The sequence below is a fragment of the Rhinichthys klamathensis genome, unplaced genomic scaffold (assembly GCF_029890125.1).
Source record: "Rhinichthys klamathensis goyatoka isolate OS25496 unplaced genomic scaffold, OSU_Roscu_1.1 h1tg000060l_1, whole genome shotgun sequence".
NCBI classification, from domain to species: Eukaryota; Metazoa; Chordata; class Actinopteri; order Cypriniformes; family Leuciscidae; genus Rhinichthys; species Rhinichthys klamathensis.
Window position 1 is genome coordinate 960,511 of NW_026606605.1, and position 21,232 is coordinate 981,742.

At 36.9% G+C, this 21,232-nt stretch overlaps 1 protein-coding gene across 2 annotated transcripts in view; it reads left to right on the forward strand.

Annotated features, from left to right (window-relative positions):
* The window catches only part of csmd3b (CUB and Sushi multiple domains 3b), a 246,350-nt gene that overhangs the window by 158,289 nt on the left and 66,829 nt on the right, over window positions 1-21,232 (forward strand). The window contains exons 38-45 of one of the 2 annotated variants that reach the window (XM_056249475.1): window positions 13-126; window positions 3,393-3,581; window positions 3,928-4,074; window positions 9,920-10,108; window positions 12,789-12,974; window positions 14,096-14,290; window positions 14,399-14,572; window positions 16,095-16,268. In XM_056249475.1, coding sequence (XP_056105450.1) covers window positions 13-126; window positions 3,393-3,581; window positions 3,928-4,074; window positions 9,920-10,108; window positions 12,789-12,974; window positions 14,096-14,290; window positions 14,399-14,572; window positions 16,095-16,268 — 1,368 coding nt within the window. Of the gene's footprint in view, window positions 1-12; window positions 127-3,392; window positions 3,582-3,927; window positions 4,087-9,919; window positions 10,109-12,788; window positions 12,975-14,095; window positions 14,291-14,398; window positions 14,573-16,094; window positions 16,269-21,232 lie in introns of both variants that reach the window. The other variant, XM_056249476.1, reaches the window with a different exon arrangement.

Consider the following 21,232-nt stretch of genomic DNA (forward strand, 5'->3'; position numbering starts at 1 on the left):
TCTGTATATCAGGTGATATTATCCGCTATCGCTGTCAGCCTGGATTCAGCCTGGTGGGCAGTGAGATTTTGACGTGCAGGCTCGGAGAACGGCTTCAGATGGACGGAAACCCTCCCTCCTGCCAAGGTGGGCATACTCTTCAAGAATAAAGACACAGATGTTAAATGACTGAATACCTTAAAACACTCAACACCACCTTATGAGGTCTTTCTTTTCTGTTCTTTCTTTCTTTTTTTTATTATTCTTACAGTATATTGTTGTTTATCTGTGTTTTGTTTTCATTTAGTTGTTTTTTTTTTGTCGATATGTGTATTTAGTAAAATTTATGTATGTATTCCTGCAATAAAGAAAGGAAAAAAAAAAGATTAAGACCCACCAGCTTCCGTTTACCAGGATTATGTGCCTAATGCAGCGTCTCTTTGAAACCGGAACGCACCACAGAACCGGGGTTAAAGGTTTCAGTGAAAAGCGTGTTTCCGTGGAAACGTCCAATCTCCGTCCACAAGTATATCGCCGGATACTGGGAACGATAGACTATAAGATCAAATCACTCAAACGAGCATCATACATGTAATGGAGGGTAAAATGTGATCATAGGCGGTATTGCTGATAGGCCATGAAGAGCTCAGTCATTCCCTGTCACTGCTTCTTCCCTCACGTTCTCTGTTGATGAGTGATGCGACTCTTGGAGTTTAGTGGCTCAAACAGCTGCCGCCATTAATCTTTCATGGCTCCATCCTTCTCCCTGCATCCCCACGAGAGCACTCACTTTGTTAGAATTTGTCCTGTGCTTAGATTCAGGAAAGTGCCTGGAAACGGTAGTTCAATCATTTGTCATGCACATTAAAGCAGTTTCGGAGGGGAATAAACAAAGTGAGCCATGGAGCAGAAGAGCTCATGAAGTGTTTTGCAGAGTATGTAACATTTCAGGCTGACTTGATGAAAAATGGTCTTTTGCAAGATGACAGACTATGACCACCTACAGCTTTTGAAGAAATATGGGTAGCACTTTATTTTACAGTCAAATTAGGCATTGTACATACTATGTGCTTATTATAGCATTTACATTTACAATAACTGAGTAATAACTAGGTACTAACCCTGAATCTAAACCTAAACCCATGTAGTTACCTTATATTGCCAGTACTTTCCTGGGTAAGTAAACTGTATGTTGTACATGTACTGTAAAATAAAGTGTAACCAAAATAATATGGTACCAGGAAAATGATCTGCTGTGTTAAACAGCTGTTGAGATTAATATATACCAGACCTGATTTCATTGGGTGAATATTGTAATCGCTTAACTAGGATAAACTGGATTCAATCATTTGGTTCATTGTTTTACTACTTCATTCTTGGAGTTTAGCTTAGTGTAGTCGAGTTTTGTTGAGTTTCATTGGGTTAATGTAGCTCGCGGTCAAGTTTAGTTTTGTTTAGGCTTGTCTTCCCAGTTTTTCTTAGATTAATTCTGTTTGGTTTATTCGAGTTAGGTTAGTTAATCTTGTCTAGGATTGTTAAGTCAAATGTAGTCTTGTCTTGTTATCTAGTTTAGTCTGGTTTTATTTAGTTTAGTTCAGTTTGGTTAGGCTATTAGTCTAGTTTAGGTTTGATGAGTCAAGTGTTCTCTTATCTAGGTTTGTTTAGTTTCTCTGAGCTGCTTTCAGTTAGTTTAGTTTTTTCTTGGATTGTTGGGTCAAATGTAGTATTGTCTTGTGTTATCTAGGTTAGTCTAGTTGTATTTAGTTTGGTCCAGTTTGGTTAGATTAAGGGTGTATTCACACCTGCCTTGTTTGGTTCGATTGAATCGAACTCTAGTTCGTTTCCCCCCTTGGTGCGGCCCTTTTGGGCAGGTGTGAATACAGCAATCGAACTCGGGTGCGGACCAAACAACCGAACCGAGACCCAGCTGAAGAGGTGGTCTCGGTACCGTTCCAAACGAACTCTGGTACGGTTCGTTTACGGTGTGAACATGAACCGACCCAATTGCAAGAAAGCACTGCGGCTTTGAGTTAACAGGCTTCCGTAGTCGGAGATTTTGGCATAATGGTTTGTGTTATTGTTGTTCAAGTGCGAAAGAGAATTCCATTCCGGCGCGCTGTCTGGCCACACGATACTGTTGCGCGTCTTTCTGCGCGTCGTGTGTGTGCATCATTGGAATGGAATGAATGAATGAGTGTGTGCATCAGGACATTCACATACAGAGCGTTCTCTTCAGTCTAATCGCGCATAGATGCAAAAAAAGCTTTTGCAGTTCATATAATGTAACGATTGTTACAATACAAGGATGATGCTGCGTTAAACTGGACAAACTTAATCGCAGCGTTAACATTGACAGCACTTGTTAGCAGTATATACAATAAGAATCTCATTATTTGAATGTGTGAACATAGCCATATGAATGAAAACTATACCTTATCCGTCTTCTGCACAGTTTCTTCATATTGCGTTTGTACAGAATAACACAAAATTAGTAAAACAACAAATATTGCAGTACGAAATATCTCCATGCTGAACCTTTTTTTGCACTTCCTGATTTCCCTACTTGAGAATCCTTCTCCAATGAATGGACAACCTTAGCACACGTGTGGTTTTGATTACAAATTTTGGTTCACTTGCAAAAAGAGCAGTGTGAAAGCGAACTGTACCAAAAAAAAACAAAAAAAAAATTATTTGATCCGGACCAAAGCAAGTGAACTATCGGACTTTCCTGGTGTGAATACACCCTAATAGTCTAGTTTAGGTTTGAACTCAACTCAACAAACCTGAACTAGACTAGACTAAATTAACCTAACCAAACTGGACTAAACTAAATAAAACTAGACTAAACTACATAATACAAAACTACATTTGACTCAACAATAGACAAGACAAAAACAGAAATCATCTCAAAGAAACTAAACAAAACTAGATAAGACAACACTTGACATTTCTTATCTAGTTTATAGTTTAGTTTCTCTGAGCTGATTTCAGTTTTGTCGAGTTATGTTAGTTTTATTTTACTCGAGTTTGGTCAGTCTCATCTAGAGTCGAGTGTAGTTTGGTTTAGTTTAGTCTTGTCAGGTCTAGGTTTGTTGAGTGAAATGTAGTCTTTTCTTGGGTTATCTATGTAGTTTTATTCAATTTAGTGGTTAATTTAGTGGTTTGCCTTCGTCAAGTGTAGGTTTGTCGAGTCTGGTGTTGTCTTATCTATTCTAGTTCAGTTTTTCTGAGCTGCTCAATGTCTTGTTCATCTCTGTCTACTTGGGTTTTGGTTAGTTTCAGTTTAGAATAGAATAGAACTGAACCGATTTGAGCTAAATGCCATATGAAACATGAGTAGTGCCATATAAAACATGCCCGTCTTATTGACACATACTAGATTAACACCTAATAAAATGTTTTTTCCCCCACAGTACAATGTCCCGCTCATGATGTTCGATTCGACTCGTCTGGGGTGATTTTGAGCCCTGGCTACCCAGACAGTTACCCCAACCTTCAGATGTGTTCGTGGAGCATCAACGTGGAGAAGGGCTACAATATCACCATGTATTTTGAGTTTTTCCAGACTGAGAAGGAATATGACATTCTGGAAGTCTTTGATGGTAGACTTTTTTCTTATTTAAACTAGGCTGTTATTGTAAAAGTGTTGCATTGACTTTTGTAGCATGCCATGTATTTTTTTATTTATAAATACAACATATGAAAGGTGTAATTTGAACTTGCATTAGTCTAATAAGTGTGTATATGCCTCTCACAGAGTAGTCATCCTTTGTGGCCAAGGCTGTTATTATCTACACTTTGTCTGCTTTGCCTATTTTCAAGATATTTTCCAAACGTATTTTCAAACTGTGAACCACCAAGCTACTTTTATGAGTTTCATCTTTTTTGACAGGTATAATTTGATATAACAGTCCTGCAAATTGTCTTTCTCTTCTGTTTCTTTTGAAGGACCCACAATTCATAGTCAGACCCTGGCCACATTGAGCGGTGACCTCCCGAGCCCCTTCAACATCACCACCACGGGCCACCAGCTTCTCCTGCGCTGGTCAGCTGACCACGGCACCAATAAGAAGGGGTTTCGCATCCGCTATGTCGGTGAGTATCAAAGTATGTATCCATTTAAATCTCTTTATTGCTTGCACGTTTTCCGTCTCTGGTCTTGAATTTGAATGAGCATGTGTACTTTGGGTAGTTGACATGAAGTACTTTTAGGTAGATGTCCTGCAGTGTGACTTACTATACTCTTAATTAAAAACTATTAACTATTTTTATATTTAAATTACCTTACTTTAAATACACCATTTATTTAATAACACTGTTTAATGTAATATTTGGCAAAAAACAAAACAATTATCCTTTTACCCATTATCCCTAACTAAATTCATTAAGTTGTTAGTACACTACCGTTCAAAAGTTTGGTGTCACTAAATTAACTTTTATTCAGCAAGGATGCATTAAATTGATTTAAAGTGACAAAGACATTTATAATGTTGCAAAAGATTTATGTTTCATATTGATGCTGTTCTTTCTGTTAACTTTTTATTCAGACTGATCTCATGAAATGGCGTATGTATGACACGCCAATTCGTATTTCCATTTTTGGCGTGCTATCAACACGCATAATCGCTTTTCAGCGTGTTTATCAACGCCTTTGACTTAACGTTATATTACTGTATTATGTACATATAAATATATGACCTACCCCAACCCCGTCCCTAAACCTACCCGTCACTGGGGTTAATACCATTTATGAGTCTTCTCCTACCATCCTAGGAAAAGAAATATCGCTCCACAGATGTAGAATATAGATTTTGCTTCGTTTCGCTCGGACATTTAACGGCGTACACATACACGCGGAATCACTCGGACGTTTAATGGCGTAGACATACACGCAAAAGATTTCGGCGTGGACATACACGCGGATAGCTCAAAATGCATATAGATAACACGCCACTTGAATTGAAAGTGGCGTGTATGTTTACGCAAAGTCATGATGTCATGTTGTTTTATTTATTAAAGAATTCAGATTTTTTTTTTATCAAGGTTTCCACAAAAATATTTATCAGCAGAATGATTTACAACGTTGATAATAATCATAAATGTTTCTTGAGCAGCAAATCATCATATTATAATGATTTCTGAAGGATCATGTGACACTGAAGACTGGAGTAATGATGCTGAAAATTCAGCTTTGATCACGGGAATAAATTACATTTTTAATATATAATGAAATAGAAAACTACTATTTCAAATTGTAATAATATTTCACAATATTTCTGTTTTTACTGTATTTTTGGTCAAATAAATGCAGCTTTGGTGAGCAGAAGAGACTTTCAAAAACATTAAAAAATCTTACCGACCCCAAACTTTTGAACGGTATTTATTTAGACAAAATATAATTTTGATGTTTATTGCTTTAAGTATTTATCAGCCATAACATGAAAATAATTATCGACAATTTAAAGAAATAAATCACAATTTGTTATTATTTACTCACCCTTTTTTTACTTATATACATTTCAGTATTATTATAAACCTAAAATATATATATTGATGGGGATAATGGTTATTGGATGTTATGCGTCAACTACCCATGAGTCAGAATCTTATGTGTGTGAATGCATGTGCACGTATAAGTGTGTGTGTGTGCGTGCGTGTGTGTATGCGTGTGTGTGTTCATGGATGGACGTGTCGTGTACAGTGTTAACATTTCTGTGTAGAAGTAACTTTGTGTGTCGGGTACTTTGATGGGTTTATTTTGTTGTTGTTTTCTGCCCAGGAGAGCGGTACACACTACCTTACTTCAGCTCATATATGTTTGACAAATGTCCTTTGCCATTTAGGTTCTGCACTTTACAGTCTCTTGGAAAAAATCATACTGACAGAACAAGAAAGGGCAGAGACCCATTGGCCCAATAGTGCACTGTGGTTATGTGGATACTACACTCGCCGTTGTGGATGTCAACCAAAGACCTGGGGACTCCAAATACACATATTCTTACCACACCTCACCTTTCAGTTCCTCAAGCTTGAGTGTGTGTTCAAATGTAGTAGAGCGGACAGGAACGGGACATGCAAAGCTCCAGTATGAGGGCTTTCTGTGGTCACTTAAAGCAGGTTTCCCTTGTGTCTCTGTGGTTTTTCCACGAAAAGACGTTTTGCAGACATGAGCAATGCACCGTTCTCGTTGAAAAGAACAACTCTTATGACTGTGTAGTTACAAAGTTGTGTAAATCCTGATGATCATGTGATTCAGCATGATTTGAGAATGATCCAAAAAGCATCTTGTGCTTCAAAGAACATCTGACCATCTCTTACTTGTAGACCCCGCTATATATAAATTGTAATGTAAAATGTTGCAGATGAAAAATCCATATTAATGGATGCTTTTGTACATGTTCAGCTTTCTTTAATGTGTAATGTTGCCGTTTGAGCATGAAAAAAAAAGTCTGCAGAGTTCCAGCGGGAGTTATTCTCTATATCAGTGTCAGTGTTTCTGAACTCCCTGAAACGCCTCCATTGTAGTCTTGAGTTTCTTCCGGGAACGAACACGTCACAATATTCCTCATTTAAATAATTAATACGCAGAATAAAGGGGCGGGGCCTGGTTGAGTTAGTTAGTAGTGTGTTGAAACATTTCCCAAACCCGCTGGAAGCGCTTGACCAATCACAACACACTGATCCAGCCGACCAATCAGAGCACTTTGTGCTTTTCAGAAGGAGGGGCTTCATAGAGACAGGAACTAAACAGAGCGTTACTGACAGACTGGGAAGAGAGGAGCTGCAATAATAACAAATATGGGAAAAATAATGAAACATCTCTACTCATTCTGTAATCTGGCCTGGTAACCAAAAGGTTTAAACCGAGCAAGAGCCGATCCTGGAGCAATCACCATTGAGCAAGGCACTTAACCTCGGGTTGCTCCAGGGGACTGTCTCTGTAACTCCATTAATTCCACCTGGTCATATGGCAAATAATGCTTTATTGTGAACTTTATTGAGAGGTAATGTGCATATCACATTACTGCAGTGGCAGTTGCTGAAATGTATTCTCATTATCAACACTGCATGTGTTTTAGTCAAAGATCTTTGGAGTGTTATGAAATCTACCTCATGAGGCAATAGTTTTCCTTCCCTTGCTCTCATATTTTCTCTCCGCAATATCTCCACACTGACTTTCCATCAAAAGACTTGGCCGTTTCTGCTCAGGGGTGTCAGCACTGCTCACCTCAGCTTTGTTTTCATCACAGCTGGACTTCCTAAACCCAGTTTTAACTGTTGTTCGTGCTGCACATCCTAGCTGAACTTCCGTTCAACTCAAGCCTGGAGTGAATTAAACCTAATGAAGTGCCTGTGAGAGCGGAGGTCACTTCCTCTAACCTGCCCATTTGAGATATAAATAGCTCTCATACCTACATCCCCCTCACACATCTGTGACTGGTGCAGGTACTGAAGGAAGTGATGTTTGGTTGTGTGTTTCAGAGCACCTTTGAGCTGAGATGAAATGCAAACTGACATCCCACGTTCTAAGTGCTTTTCAGGCTTTAGCCACCTGTCAGTTGTTTTCAGCTTGTGAAATCAACGATAAATGGCTTGTTCATTTCCGTTGATAGGATATGAAAATTTCCACATCAACACGTTAATACTTTGTTTCAGTTCAAAGGCTGAGAATCAGTTTGAATTCACTCACAGTCTCTTGTGAAACTTGGGTAAAACCAAGTCTAACGTTATGAAAGCTGCTTTCTGTCTCTGGTGCTGTCAAGATCTCTCGCTGAGTTTGACTGACATGCTTATTGATGTGCTTCTGTTTGGTTTCAAAGTGAGTGTATGACTACAGTGCCTTCAGAAAGTATTCACACCCTCGAATCTTCTCACATTCTGATGCCCTATCGCCATCAGATTGTACAACATATTTTTAAAACACAATATTTTTATCTCTGCTCGAACCATTTGATACATGTATCATTTGTAGTATTTGCGGAGTAATCCACACTATAGGGATCCAGAAATCTAACCTTCCTTTCAAGCCTTTTCTTTGTAGTATTTGCCACATCCTTTGGCTCATTTGTCTTGCCGGATGGATTTAGCATCAAATGCAGATCTGTGGCTGAAGTAGATTTTCATCCATTTGGGTCCATCCATCTGCTCTTTTTATAGCTATTACTTTTATTTCTAGTATTTTTTATTTTTTTTTACTTCTGATTTATTTTATTTTATAATCCTGTCAGATGATAAAATGCAGATATCTAGCTAAAATACATTTTAATTAATTATTTTACTTCTATATTAGAGAATTATTTCTGCAGAAGTTGGAAATAATCCGGTTTAAAATCATTTAATTTGACTTGCAACATAATAGAAGAAATACTTTTAGACATTCTGAATGCACTGTTTATGAATATATGTGACTGAAGTTAAATAATAAACCTAATGCTTAACAAAAGAAAATCTGAAATATTAAGAAAATTTGTTCTTAATTTCATTATGCATGTTGTTGTTGTTTGTTTTGTTTTAAATAACAGATTTTGTAAAATGTCCTCTTTTTCAGATTTTAGATGCATAGTTTAGATTACTGTACAAATGCATTTGTTTACAGCATGAGTATTGATAAATAGCGGCATATTTTTAACATTTTTATACAGTGACCCCAAAAGGTATTTATACACTTATGCCACACTTGTGTGCATTTAATTATATTAGATAACAAACAAATCAATCTATTTAAAATATATATATAGCAAAAAGAGTTTTCAAATGAAATACTGATACAGTATACTGTTTTTTTAATGCATCCACCAAAAGCGCCTTGGGACCGGGTACTTTTGAGTTAAATGTAAAAGTGGCTGACAAAATTTAAGTTAGTTTTGAGAAAAGGTAATAATTTTTGCAGTTATGCAATCAAATTCATGCATTTTTTATTGTTCATGCATTTAATTATTCATTTTTCAAATAATTTGAGGTGCCACTATACCTTTTTTTTTTTTTTATGAAAAGAACTTTTGAGAACCATATTTAACAGAAGTTGCAAAAGAATTCTTCCTTTCCAGAATTATCTTTGGTAATATAAATTCCAGTGCTAAATTTCAGTGGGCAAAACGAGTAATAAACCAGATAATGTGACCTTTTCACAAATATGAAATATTCATCTGCAGCCTGTCTCTCGAAATGTCTTCAAAACACCAGGCTGACGCATGTTGAATGAGGCACATAGGAGTTTTACAGTTCTGTATGTTATTATAGCAGAAAATACAATGCTTCCTTAAAGAGGACCTATTGTGCTTTTTTACATTTTCACCTTTCCTTAGTGTGTAATGTTGCTGTTTGAGCATGAAAAAGCTCTGCAAAGTTACAAAGCAAAGGGAGATATTCTCTATATCAGTGTCAGTGTTTCTGAACTCCCTGAAATGCCTCCATTGGAGAAACATCTCAATATTCCTCATTTAAATAATTCATACGCAGAATAAAGGGGCGGGGCCTGGTTGAGTTAGTTAGTAGTGTGTTAAACTGGCGGTTATGGTAAGGGGCGGTACATTTTCTAAACACTCTCAAAGCAGTTGGCCAATCACAACACACTGATCCAGCCGACCAATCAGAGCACAGTGTGCTTTTCAGAAGGAGGGGCTTCATAGAGACAGGAACTAAACAGAGCGTTACTGACAGACTGGGAAGAGAGGAGCTGCAACAATGGAGAATAGGGGGGAAAATAATGTGTTTTTTGAACGTTCAGGCATGAAAACCTATTCTAGTAGAGCCCAAAAACAAAATCAAGACTTTGTAAAAGGGCATAACAAGTCCTCTTTAAGAGAGAGATCCCTAAGAGCTTTTTTAAATGTGCTTGTAAGTGAATGCAGCCCGTGTCATAGGGCTCTGCTCTGGGTGGTGATTAAGGAACTGATGGGGTCTGGTATCTGTCTGTCTGTCTGTCTGTCTGTCTGAACAGCTCTGTACTGCAGCACCCCGGACTCCCCCGTCCATGGATCCATTAGCAGCCAGACCGGAGGACACGTGAACAGTCTGGTCCGCTGGGCCTGTGACCGTGGATACCGGCTTATTGGAAAGAGCACCGCCGTTTGCAAAAAGACCACCTTTGGCTCCTACGCCTGGGACGCCCCGGTTCCTGCTTGCCAAGGTAAGACCCAGCAAATGGGTCACACGTTTACTAGTCCATTTTGGGTTTAGTAGCTGGTAACTCAAGTATGTTGTAGGTTCAATACTTTATGAACTCTAGCTGTTTAACCAGCCTTTGCATTGATGTTATTTACTAGCGCCACTAATTTCTCCAAACTAATTTTCAAACCGGACTTCTGAACACTCCCCTTCATATTAAGCTGTGAGATGGGATAGTATTCTGGTTCCAGGTTTAATATTTCAAAATTAAGCTGAATCAACAGCATTTGTGGCATAATATTAATTACCACAAACAAATCATTTTTTAATCGTCCCTCCTTTTCTTTACGATTACTGTGTATGAAGTAAATGGGGGCAAATTTTGAGGATTTAAAAGCATAAATGTGAAGATATTAATGTAATGAAACACTTTTTTTTTGTTTTGTTATAAAAATTTGCCTAATATTTGAGATGTAAATTTGTTCTTGTAATTTTTACAGTAATTTTAGAGTTTTAGGCTTTATGTTGGCAACAAAGTTGTAAAACTGAATGTAACTTTGCACAGAAAAGGATATTTTATCTCACTAAAATTATTTTAACACTGATGTCTGGTACGTCTTGTGAATATTGAAGCCATGTTCAGATTAGCCTGATTCTTTCATTTTAAGTGCCTGACTGTGACTTCGATTTTCTTTCTTGTTTTGTTTTAAGAGAATGAGGGATCAATCAAAATAATTGTTTACGCTAATAATCACCATTATACCACAAATGCTGTCAAATGAGCTGAACTTGTATTGAACCCGGGGGTATTCATTTAACAGCAGTATTGTATTGACTTAAACACCCAACAGACCTTTTCTAAAGTCAGCAGGTAGTAATTCAGTGCTTGCAGATATGATCAGTAATTTTCCTGACGCCTCTCTAACAAGCTTTTACGGTCAGTGATGGAGACGCAGTAATTACTGTCTCACTGATACTGTTTATTCATGATCTGTCACATTAATGACTAATCTTCAGAGCTCTCTTTATCCATCGGAGTCGTTCGTCCTGCTCCACCTATCCTCTCAGACTCAGCTTCACAGTAGAGATGAGCCTGACTAAATGGTTTCTGAGGCGGCGCATTCATGCGGGCCCTTCCTCCAGCACTAATGTGACAGAACGGGCCCCAACTCCCTCTAAGGGCCACAGGCTCCAGTGCCACTAACATCAAGTGACACTTAAATGACTCTGTAAACTTCAAAAAGCATTCTGGGCACTTTCAGCCTTTTGTGTTGTGCAACAAGAGTTCATCTCACGTCACTGTCAGAGACCCCTCTTGTGGAGCAGTTCTTGATATGTGCTCTTTGATTATTGGGAGGGTTCGACATCTAATGGCTGTGAACCGATGCCGTTATGGCATCTCAATGCTCTTTGTTTCTCAAATGTACCAGTGGTTTTGTTGCTCAATAAATCTTAAGGGCTTGTGCACAGCAATGATTCATACTTAGTGTCATCTAAAAGTACTGTGCGTTGATAAATAATATGTTCCAGTGCTGCTTGCATAAGGGAGAAGTGAGATGGGACTGTTCCATTGGCTGATTTGCAACACTGATGACAAGCGTAGTTATAGTGGGATAGTGTTCAACTCTTTAAGTGCTATTTCATTGTTTAAAAGGATCTGCCATTGCATGCAAGTTATTACTTTTAACACAATATTGATCTCTCTTAGAAAGTGTGACTGAACTTCAATGTGGTTTCACACCACTAAAACTCCTTTTTTAATTAACAAGTTTATTAGGTTTCTTAACCCTGAAAAGGTTTTTGTATCCTGGGGGATACAAACGTTTGAGAGGCTGTGAAAGTGTAGGTCTCATTTCTTGGTGTTTGTTGTGAATATTTCGATCTGGTGACTTAGTTCTTTGCATTTTAAAATGACATGGTCACCTGTAGTGGGAAATCTAATCATCTTCAGGTAAAAGTTGATGTATTTCACATATTTACAATATTTGGTTGTTGTTAAGCGTTAGCTTATTATGTTTATTTATGTTGAAATTTTATGAATTTATTGTCTATAAATGTTTGTATCTCGGGGGATACGTTGCCCTTTAAGGGGTATAAATCAAGATTTTTAAAAAATAAACCCTGGTCTTGTCTATAGACTTCAGTTCAATACTTAATACTCTTAAATGAAAATGTATATTCAATTATTAAGCCTTTAATCTTAGTTAGCTAAATTGAATTCAATTATGGGTCAACGATACATGGATTTTTTCAGACTTTGTCAACACTTTCTATAGTAGAAGGGCTTAAGACAATTAAATATCTGAAATCAGTCAATACTGATCAATAAAAAATAAAAAAAATAAAATCTCTTTTAGCTGATAACCGAAATTCTATAAATATTTCATGCATCTGTAAAAAAAAATTAAATGCTCATATGCACATCTATTTGGCCAATATATCTATTGTGTATCTATGCATTATTGTGACTTTTACTCATAAACTTAGTATTGACCTTAAATAAAGCCATTTTAGAAAAGCATGCCAATTACAGTCTTGTAAAACCAGCCACTCGAATAAGCAATTTTCAGTGCTCTAATAGTAAAATATTCTAATAGAGTAATAAGCTATGTTGAGAGTTTTTTTAATTATCTTGTCATAATTATATTTGAAACATCTGACCTAACGTTCCTAACGTCCTATCTGATTTCCACACCCATAAGCTGTGTCCTGTGGGCTGCCCAAGGCTCCTGTGAACGGAGGAGTGCTTGCGATGGACTACTCTGTGGGAACACGTGTGACCTACTTCTGCAACGATGGCTACCGGCTGTCCTCCAAAGAGCTGACCAGCGCTGTGTGCCAGCCTGACGGCACCTGGAGCAACCACAACAAGGTCCCTCGCTGCTCAGGTAGAGAATCAGAGACAGCACACAGAGATAACCGCCTCTTAATAGCACATGATAACTCTAGGGTGCGCATTAACTGGACCAGCCTAAAGAATCAGGGGGTTTTAGCATTGAGCGAGAAAAGCAAATTGTATTGTATCATTGTTGTCGGATGTTATTACTTATTTGAAGTGTTATTAAAACAATTTAGAAAAAGAGGGTTTATTTTTTATTGTTTTATATATGCTTTCAGTAGAACACATTCAAAAGAACAGAACAAACAGGACCTGGTTTCACAGACAGGGCTTAGATTAAGCCAGAATTAGACCTTAGTTCAATTAGGACATTTAAGTAGCTTTTATAAAAGGGCCTTGAGACATCATTGAGCCATATTTTAATGTCAGTGCAAATTTCTTTCAGTTAAAACAGCTGAAACATGCATTTTAGTCTAAGTCTAGACTTAAGCCTTGTCTGTGAAACCGGGGGCAGGTCACTAGGGGTATCACATACAATTATGTTGTTCATATACTGTTAACGTCATATCAGGGGTTACTCTCCCAATAGCCTCAGAACAGTGAGAGGAGAAGAGAAAAAAATAAATAATAATAATATCAGGTAAAAATTTGTAATGGTCCTTTCAAGTCCCTAAAAGGTTCATGGTTAGACAAAGAGTTTGGGAAATTTCAGTTTTTCCCCATTCAAGTGAGCAGGAGCTGTGTTTGTATTGCTGTTGGCTAAATGGAAAATAGCTGCCGGGTGCATAACCAAGATGGCCGCCGAGTGAATCGAAATCTCTTTGCTTCAGCTTTAATATTCATTTATTAATGAGCCAATTATATCTGCCGTTCCAAAACAATGCCTCTGTTCCTAAACCTAGTGAACTGCCTACTTAGGCAGCATTTTAAGACATCCTTCTCAACACCAAAATAATGTTGCCTTTTAAGACGCATTCATTCGGAAATATTCTAAAGGCCCGTTCACACAAAGGACGATAATGGCAGCATAGTACATTTTGGAAGGGAACCATAATAAAATCTTACCAGTACTTTATGGGTGTTAATGGGTGTACTGGCATCTATGTATGGGTACTGGTAACGGGTGTCCATTTGTTTCTGAATACTGGTTTCTGTGTATTTTCTGCACAGTTGTGGTTTGTCCAAGTATCGGATCTTTCTCTCTGGAACACGGAAGATGGCGGATCGTTAACGGCTCGCATTATGAGTACAGAACAAAAATCATCTTCACCTGCGATCCTGGCTATTACCGGCTAGGCCCCGCCCACATTCAGTGCACAGCCAATGGTGCGTGGAGCTGGAGGAACGAGAGACCCCACTGCCAAAGTAAGTGTGTCATTCAACTCCAATCCACCAGCTGTTTGGCTCTGTTAGTCGAAGGTTTAAACCTTCCAGATTGTCTTTGTTTGTCTCACCCTCTCCCTTCCCTCTCAGTCATCTCGTGTGGGGATCTGGCCACTCCTCCCAGTGGCAAGAAAATTGGAAGTCAGACCTCCTTTGGGGCCACGGCCATATTTACATGTGACAATGGGTATATGCTGGTGGGATCTACAGTGAGAGAGTGTCTATCTTCTGGTCTGTGGAGTGGAACAGAGACGCGCTGCTTGGGTAATGTGCTGTTCATTCACTGCTGTTCACATCTGCTGTTTCAGGCATGTTTGCCTGGCAGTGGCTCTACTTGATTTTTAAACCTTGTTAAAGGGATACTCCACTTTTTTTGGAAATAGGCTCATTTTACAACTCCCCCAGAGTTAAACTGCTGAGTTTTACCATTTTTGAATCCATTCAGCCGATCTCCGGTTCTGGCGGTACCACTTTTAGCATAGCTTAGCATACATCATTGAAGTGGACAAGACCATTAGCATTTCTCATAAAAAAAATGACCAAAGTGTTTCGATATTTTTCCTATTTAAAACTTGACTCTTCTGTAGTTACATCGTGCACTAAGACCGACAGAAAATGTAAAGTTGCGATTTTCTAGGCTGATATGGCTAGGAACTATACTCTCATTCCTGCGTAATAATCAAGAAACTTTACTGCCGTACCATGAGAGCAGCAGGCGTAATGATATGACGCATCTGGGGACTATTTTCAGGCGCTGCGTCATATCATTACGCCTGCTGCACTCATGGTATGGCAGTATTTCCAAAAAAATGTGGAGTATCCCTTTAAGTGTGATAGATTCGTCATCAATCTAGGTTCTACTATCATTCATAATTTTGTGTACACCTACTCATTCTTTATTGTTACTATTTTCCACATTTTGTAATTAAAGTCTTTTCCACGACATAATATACAGTAAATGGAAGTGTGGGAATTAAGTAGTAAACCATTGTCTGGATAACTCTGATTCTTTCCTCCAACTTCATCCATTCATTTGGAATGATTTTTAAACAGGGAAAGAAAAGCTGTTAACACTTCACAACTATCCTGTCAACTCATCAATTTATTAATAATTTTGTCAAAAAAGTATTACTATTCAGTCAGCTCATCCGTTTCTTATTTTATTTTTATTTATTTATTTATTTATTTTATTTTATTTTACACCTGATTTCCATGTATGGATATACCAAATATCAAGTTTTTCACTCAAGTCATTATCCTGATAATACATTTAGCAATTTATTTGTTATAAATTTCGAAAAGTGAAAAAGCTATTTTCACTATTGTATTCTTTGGGGAAAAAAAACATTTAAAATGTGAAATTTTCATAAGTATGGCCTACTTTATATTTTTGTTAAAACTGATTAAAAAAATTAGGATTCTTTTATGAATAGTAAGTTCAAAAGATCAGCAATGTAATGCATCCTTGCTGAATAACAGTATTAGTTTCTAAAAAAAAAAAAAAAATCTTAATGACCCCAAACTTTTGAACGTCATGTATAACGCTATACACACTCACACACAGTGTCTAAGTGCTTGAATTACAGTTGACCTCAATCATGTTTCTTTCTCCTGCTCCACTGAAGGTCTCACTTTTTTGAATTTGCATACACTCCACTAAACACTTAATTGCTTGAAGCACTTGGTCTCTCTAAAAGCATCTGATGTTAATATTTTACAGTGTAATGTAGCTACTGCTCAGACCTCTCACTTTAATCACTCTCTCTTCTCGTTCCTGTCCTTTCAGCCGGCCACTGTGGTTTACCCGAGCAGATTGTCAATGGTCAGGTGATCGGGGAGAACTTCGGCTACAGAGACACCGTAGTGTACCAGTGCGTCTCCGGCTTCCGGCTCATCGGCTCCTCTGTGCGAATCTGCCAGCAAGACCACAACTGGTCCGGACAGCTGCCCATCTGCGTCCGTGAGTTTGGGACTCGCTTTTCTCTCTCAGACAAGCTGTGGAAAATTGCGGAATCCATGAATAGATTCATTCAGAAAAAGGTCGAAAGCGCCACACGCTGGGGGAAGGAATAGACACAGTCACATAGATTTTAGCTAGAGCTGTCAATTTAGCACATAGTTTAGTAAAATTAATAAAAAAATATGTTAATGCATATTATCCGGCCTTTGTATGTACTATGGAAATAATATGTAAAATAATGTATTGAATTCTACCACAAAACTGTCTTTGAATTGTTCTCATATGCAAGTTTTTCTCAGCAATGCATGCAATTAATTCTCATTAATTAAGAGAAGTTTTAGGTTAGTAAGATATTTTTTTAAGAAAATTAATTTTTTATTCAGCAAGGATGCATTAAATTGATCAAAAGTGACTGTTAAGACATTTATTACGTTACAAAAGATTTATAATTCACGTTGAAGCTGTTCTTTCTGTTAACTTTATATTCTTTAAATGATCCTGAAAAAAAAATCAGTACAACTGTTTTCAGCATTGATAGTAATAAGAAATGTTTCTTGAGCAGCAAATGATCATATTAGAGTGATTTCTGAAGGATCATGTGACACTGAAGACTGGAGTAATGATGCAGAAAATTCAGCTTTGATCACAATGATAAATTACATTTTACTAAATATTCAAATAGAAAACAGTTATTTCAAATTGTAAAAATATTTCACAATATTTTTATTTTTACTGTATTTTTTATCAAATAAATGCAGTCTTGGCAACCATAAGAGACTTCTTTAAAAATAAAAATAAAAAGTAAAAAAAATCTTACTGACCCCAAACTTTTCAATGGTAGTTTGATTAATTTATTTAAAGCTTTGACTCAATTGACAGCCCTAATTTTAGCACACTTACTGTTGCAGTTTTGACTACTACTATATCTGGGACACGGAGAATAACTCTATTGCAAATATAAGTATAAGGGGACGTGACATCATGACATCAGCGCTCCGTTTCTCCTCCTTAAATGGCACTGGCATTTCAAGAATCCACCTTAAGAGCTCTCTGTATTTAGGGAGCTATTTATATTTTTAAAGAAGTGGCGTCACTGTCATCTCCCACTGGGTCCACACACACACACACACACACACTCCCAGCCTACATCTATCAGACACGCACTGCAGCAGGTCTGTCTCACTTCAATGGGGGCGTTTATTTGTTTGAAGAACATTTAGACAAAATGAGCCGATCAAAAGCTGCAGGGAAAGTAATGAAGTACGTCTCACCAAAAGCTGCAGGATTTGAGACTGCAGGATTTATCCACATCATCTCCCATTTTATTAAAATTATAGTTCACCCCAAAATGCAAATTCTGTCATTTACTCACACTCCCGTGAGCAAACCTGTATGAGTCAAGTCAAGGCACATTTATTTATATAGTATTTTATACAACACAGATCGTTTCAAAGCAGCTTTACAGTGAAAAACAGGGAAATAATGGTTCAATTCTGCTGTAAAGCAGCTCTAAAAAGACAATAGTAAACATTAGTCAATACAATAGTCCTTATTAGGTTGAAATCAGACTGTATAATGACTGTATAGAGTTCATCAATTATGAGTTCAGTTCAGCTATAAAGCAGCTCTGGTGGAAACGGTGATGTCATCATCAGCTCAGTTCAGTTCTCATCCAATAGTGTCAGTGCAGTCAAATCAGTAACAATGTTGAATATTAAGTGTCCCCAACTAAGAAAGCCAGAAACCCAAACTCCATCGGTGACAGAAATGGAGAAAAACAACATTGGGAGAAAACAGGCTCAGTCTAGTGTCTAAGTTCTGGCCAGATGAATGAACGTAGAGTGGTTTAAAGCTGCGTCACAAGATTGGGGATTGGTCATTCAGAATATTTCATCCGAATGACATCGTTTTCCACAGAAAAGAAGATATTTTGAAGAACTGCTTTTATCCACTCATTCTGGGTCCAAAACATCACTGAACCCCATTGACTTTCATTCAAAATATCTTCTTTTGTGTTCCTCAGAAGACGCCATGTCATACAGGTCTAGAAGTTGAGAAAATGATGACAGATTTCTGTTTTTTGGCAGAACTGACCCTTTATGGCACATGGGTGATGAGGAATGTGTCTGGGCGGATCCTGTCCTGAATACAGCATCTTTATCCTCTTACACAAAATTAGCAAATACTTTTAAGCTGGTGGTTTTCAAATGACAGGTTATGACCTAAGATCAGTTGCAGGTAGTGCTATTTTAGCTTTTATTGTAGTTTTTATTTTTATATAAATTTTTTTCATGTTAATTTTAGTTTAATTTTTAGCCATTTCATTCTGTGATTCTGTAATTCAAAATATTGATGTTTAGATTTATTTCAGTTTTAGTTTTATTGAGTTTTATAGTTTTATTTACAGTATTTCTAGGTAATAATTTTAGTGATTCAACTTCAACTTATTTCAGTTTATTGCCAAGGCATACAGTTTTTCACATAATATATATATATATATATATGAAGAGTTTGGTTCCAAAACGCAATAAATCCATTTAGATTAATTTGAGTAAAAGTGTGTTTTCTTTACCAAGAAAGTGGAAAGATGAAAACTACTATTTTCTGTTTCAAACTTTCACATAGCATTTGTAGGTCATAATAACAAAAAAAATTAAAATCCAGGTTTTGATTTTCAAAGATTTATTATAAAAAACGGATTATTTTTTTCCCCAAAATGCAATAAATCCTTTTTTTTTTTTAAATCAAAATGCAATTAATCCATTGAATCAATATAAAAGTTATTTTTTTCATATTGAAACTGTTGAAAATACACAACAACGTAAGTTTATTAGTAGAATATTTTTATTAAGAACTGTAAAGAAGATTGAAAACATTTTTCCTCCTCCCGAGTGCCTCATCTTCTTAATCTCCTCACGTAAATGATTCGATTTCGATGCCTTATGTTTCTTACAACCACAGGTTCATCAATGCCATCAAAATTATTCATTTTTTTGTTTGTTTGTTGATCGAAAAGTACAAAATAGATAAGAAAAACTAGGAAGCCGGGTGTATTTAAGGCGCTGCCGTTACTGTTCACATTGCGTGGAATGGTGCGTTGTGATTGGTTGAGAGCGGATATATCGCATTCTGCAGAGAAGGGAGACTGGCGTTTGTCGCGGTTTGGAAAGAAAGGGAGAAAGCATGACAGAATAACACGGCGGATATCGCATTTTACTTAAAATTAAACATTGACTTTTCAATACCAACCAGATACAATACTGATTTTTGTAGTAACTAATTTTTTTTAGAAATGGCGTTTATCGCGTTTTGGAACCAAACTCTTCATATATATATATATATATATATATATATATATATATATATATATATATATATATATATATATATAATTTTATTTCAGCTTTATTTCAACAGAAATGTTAGCTAACAATGATAACACTGGTTGCCGGTCTGGCTCACTTGATCTCCAATGTAAAATCTGGGTTCTCTGCGACACCATTTGAGAGCCACGGCTTATATATTTGGTGCTATCTGACTGTCATTTGATTTGATTCAAATTTTATTCACACTTTTATTCATGTGGCATCTCTTCCATGATCTTTTAGAGAATGGCAGTCAATTACGACGAAAGCGGGGCGACCGAGGCGTCTCTTTTGATGATGGTGATCACGGCATCTGAAATAATCACAGTTTTTTTGCATCTATCATCTCACACTTTCTCAAGCAGAATAAAGCAAAAGGGAAGAAAGGCAATTTCAATGCCAGACAAGTTGGACCAGGCTCTGTGATTCCTCAATGGATCTAACCAATAGCAGCTGACACTCTTGATGTATTAATCGTTTACTCGACTTAAAGACCCCATGAAATGAATATTGGAGTTTTGTGGCTTTTAGTGCAGCTCTGGTAGTTTTGAGGTCGTCTATTTGCTGGTGTGTCACTAAAAGTTTGCAATTGATTTTTAGCAGATTTAGAGATTTAATTTTTGTCCAATCAAATGCTTCCCAGAATTAAAACATCCCCTTTCACTAAGACCACATCTGATTAAGTCGTAAATATTTGTTTTAGTATCATTGAGATACTTTTATAGTTCGTATTTATATTTTTATTTAAATTTTTGTTAAAGTTTTAGTAATGTAGTTTTTTTGTTCAGTGAGCTATACATTTTATTTAGTTTGAGTTATTTTAATAAGAAATGTTGTCCTAGCTAAAATAAAAGTTTTTATTTCAGGCAACGTTTATTTTATTTCAGGCAACAAGTTTTGAATGGATTTTAATTAACTATAATAACCCTGCCATGATGTAAATTAGGCACTCAGTAAATAAAGGCACTCAATAGGAAATACATCAACACAGGAAAGAAAAAAAAACATGCTCATTGAGTGATTTCAGGGGGTCTTTAAACATAAAATTATATATTTTTTCCACATCTACGTTTCACTAGCTTTGCGCTACAAGCTGAAATCACAGAAAGATGTGTGGGAACATTTTCAGCTATTTTAGCATACGGTGGGTGATTTGGTTGGAAATATGGGCTACGTACGGAGAGTCTTCAAATGAAAGGGAAATTGCCTCCGTGCAAAGAGAAACAAATTACAACTGTGATTATGCAAATCAACTGTGGCTTTTTATGATTGTAGAAAAGAAGAACTGTGAGGAACAAAATATACTGTACCCTGGAAGAGCTATTACAAGCGCAAATATACCTCTAAATGTGTCGTATCAGCGAAAGAACTGTCTCCTTAATTAAATAAGAGCTCTTCAGTATGTTAGAATAAGACAGACTCTGGAGTTAATCAATACACATTAGAGAAGGAAGACACAAGGATAGGCTCATCGTACTCGACTTACATGCGTTTTCACAATACACAGTACATAACAAGCAACTTTCACCGCGAACACCAGCTCCGTATCTGATGCTGACTGACAGTTTAGGTCTGATACATCCCCCAAATAAATGAAGT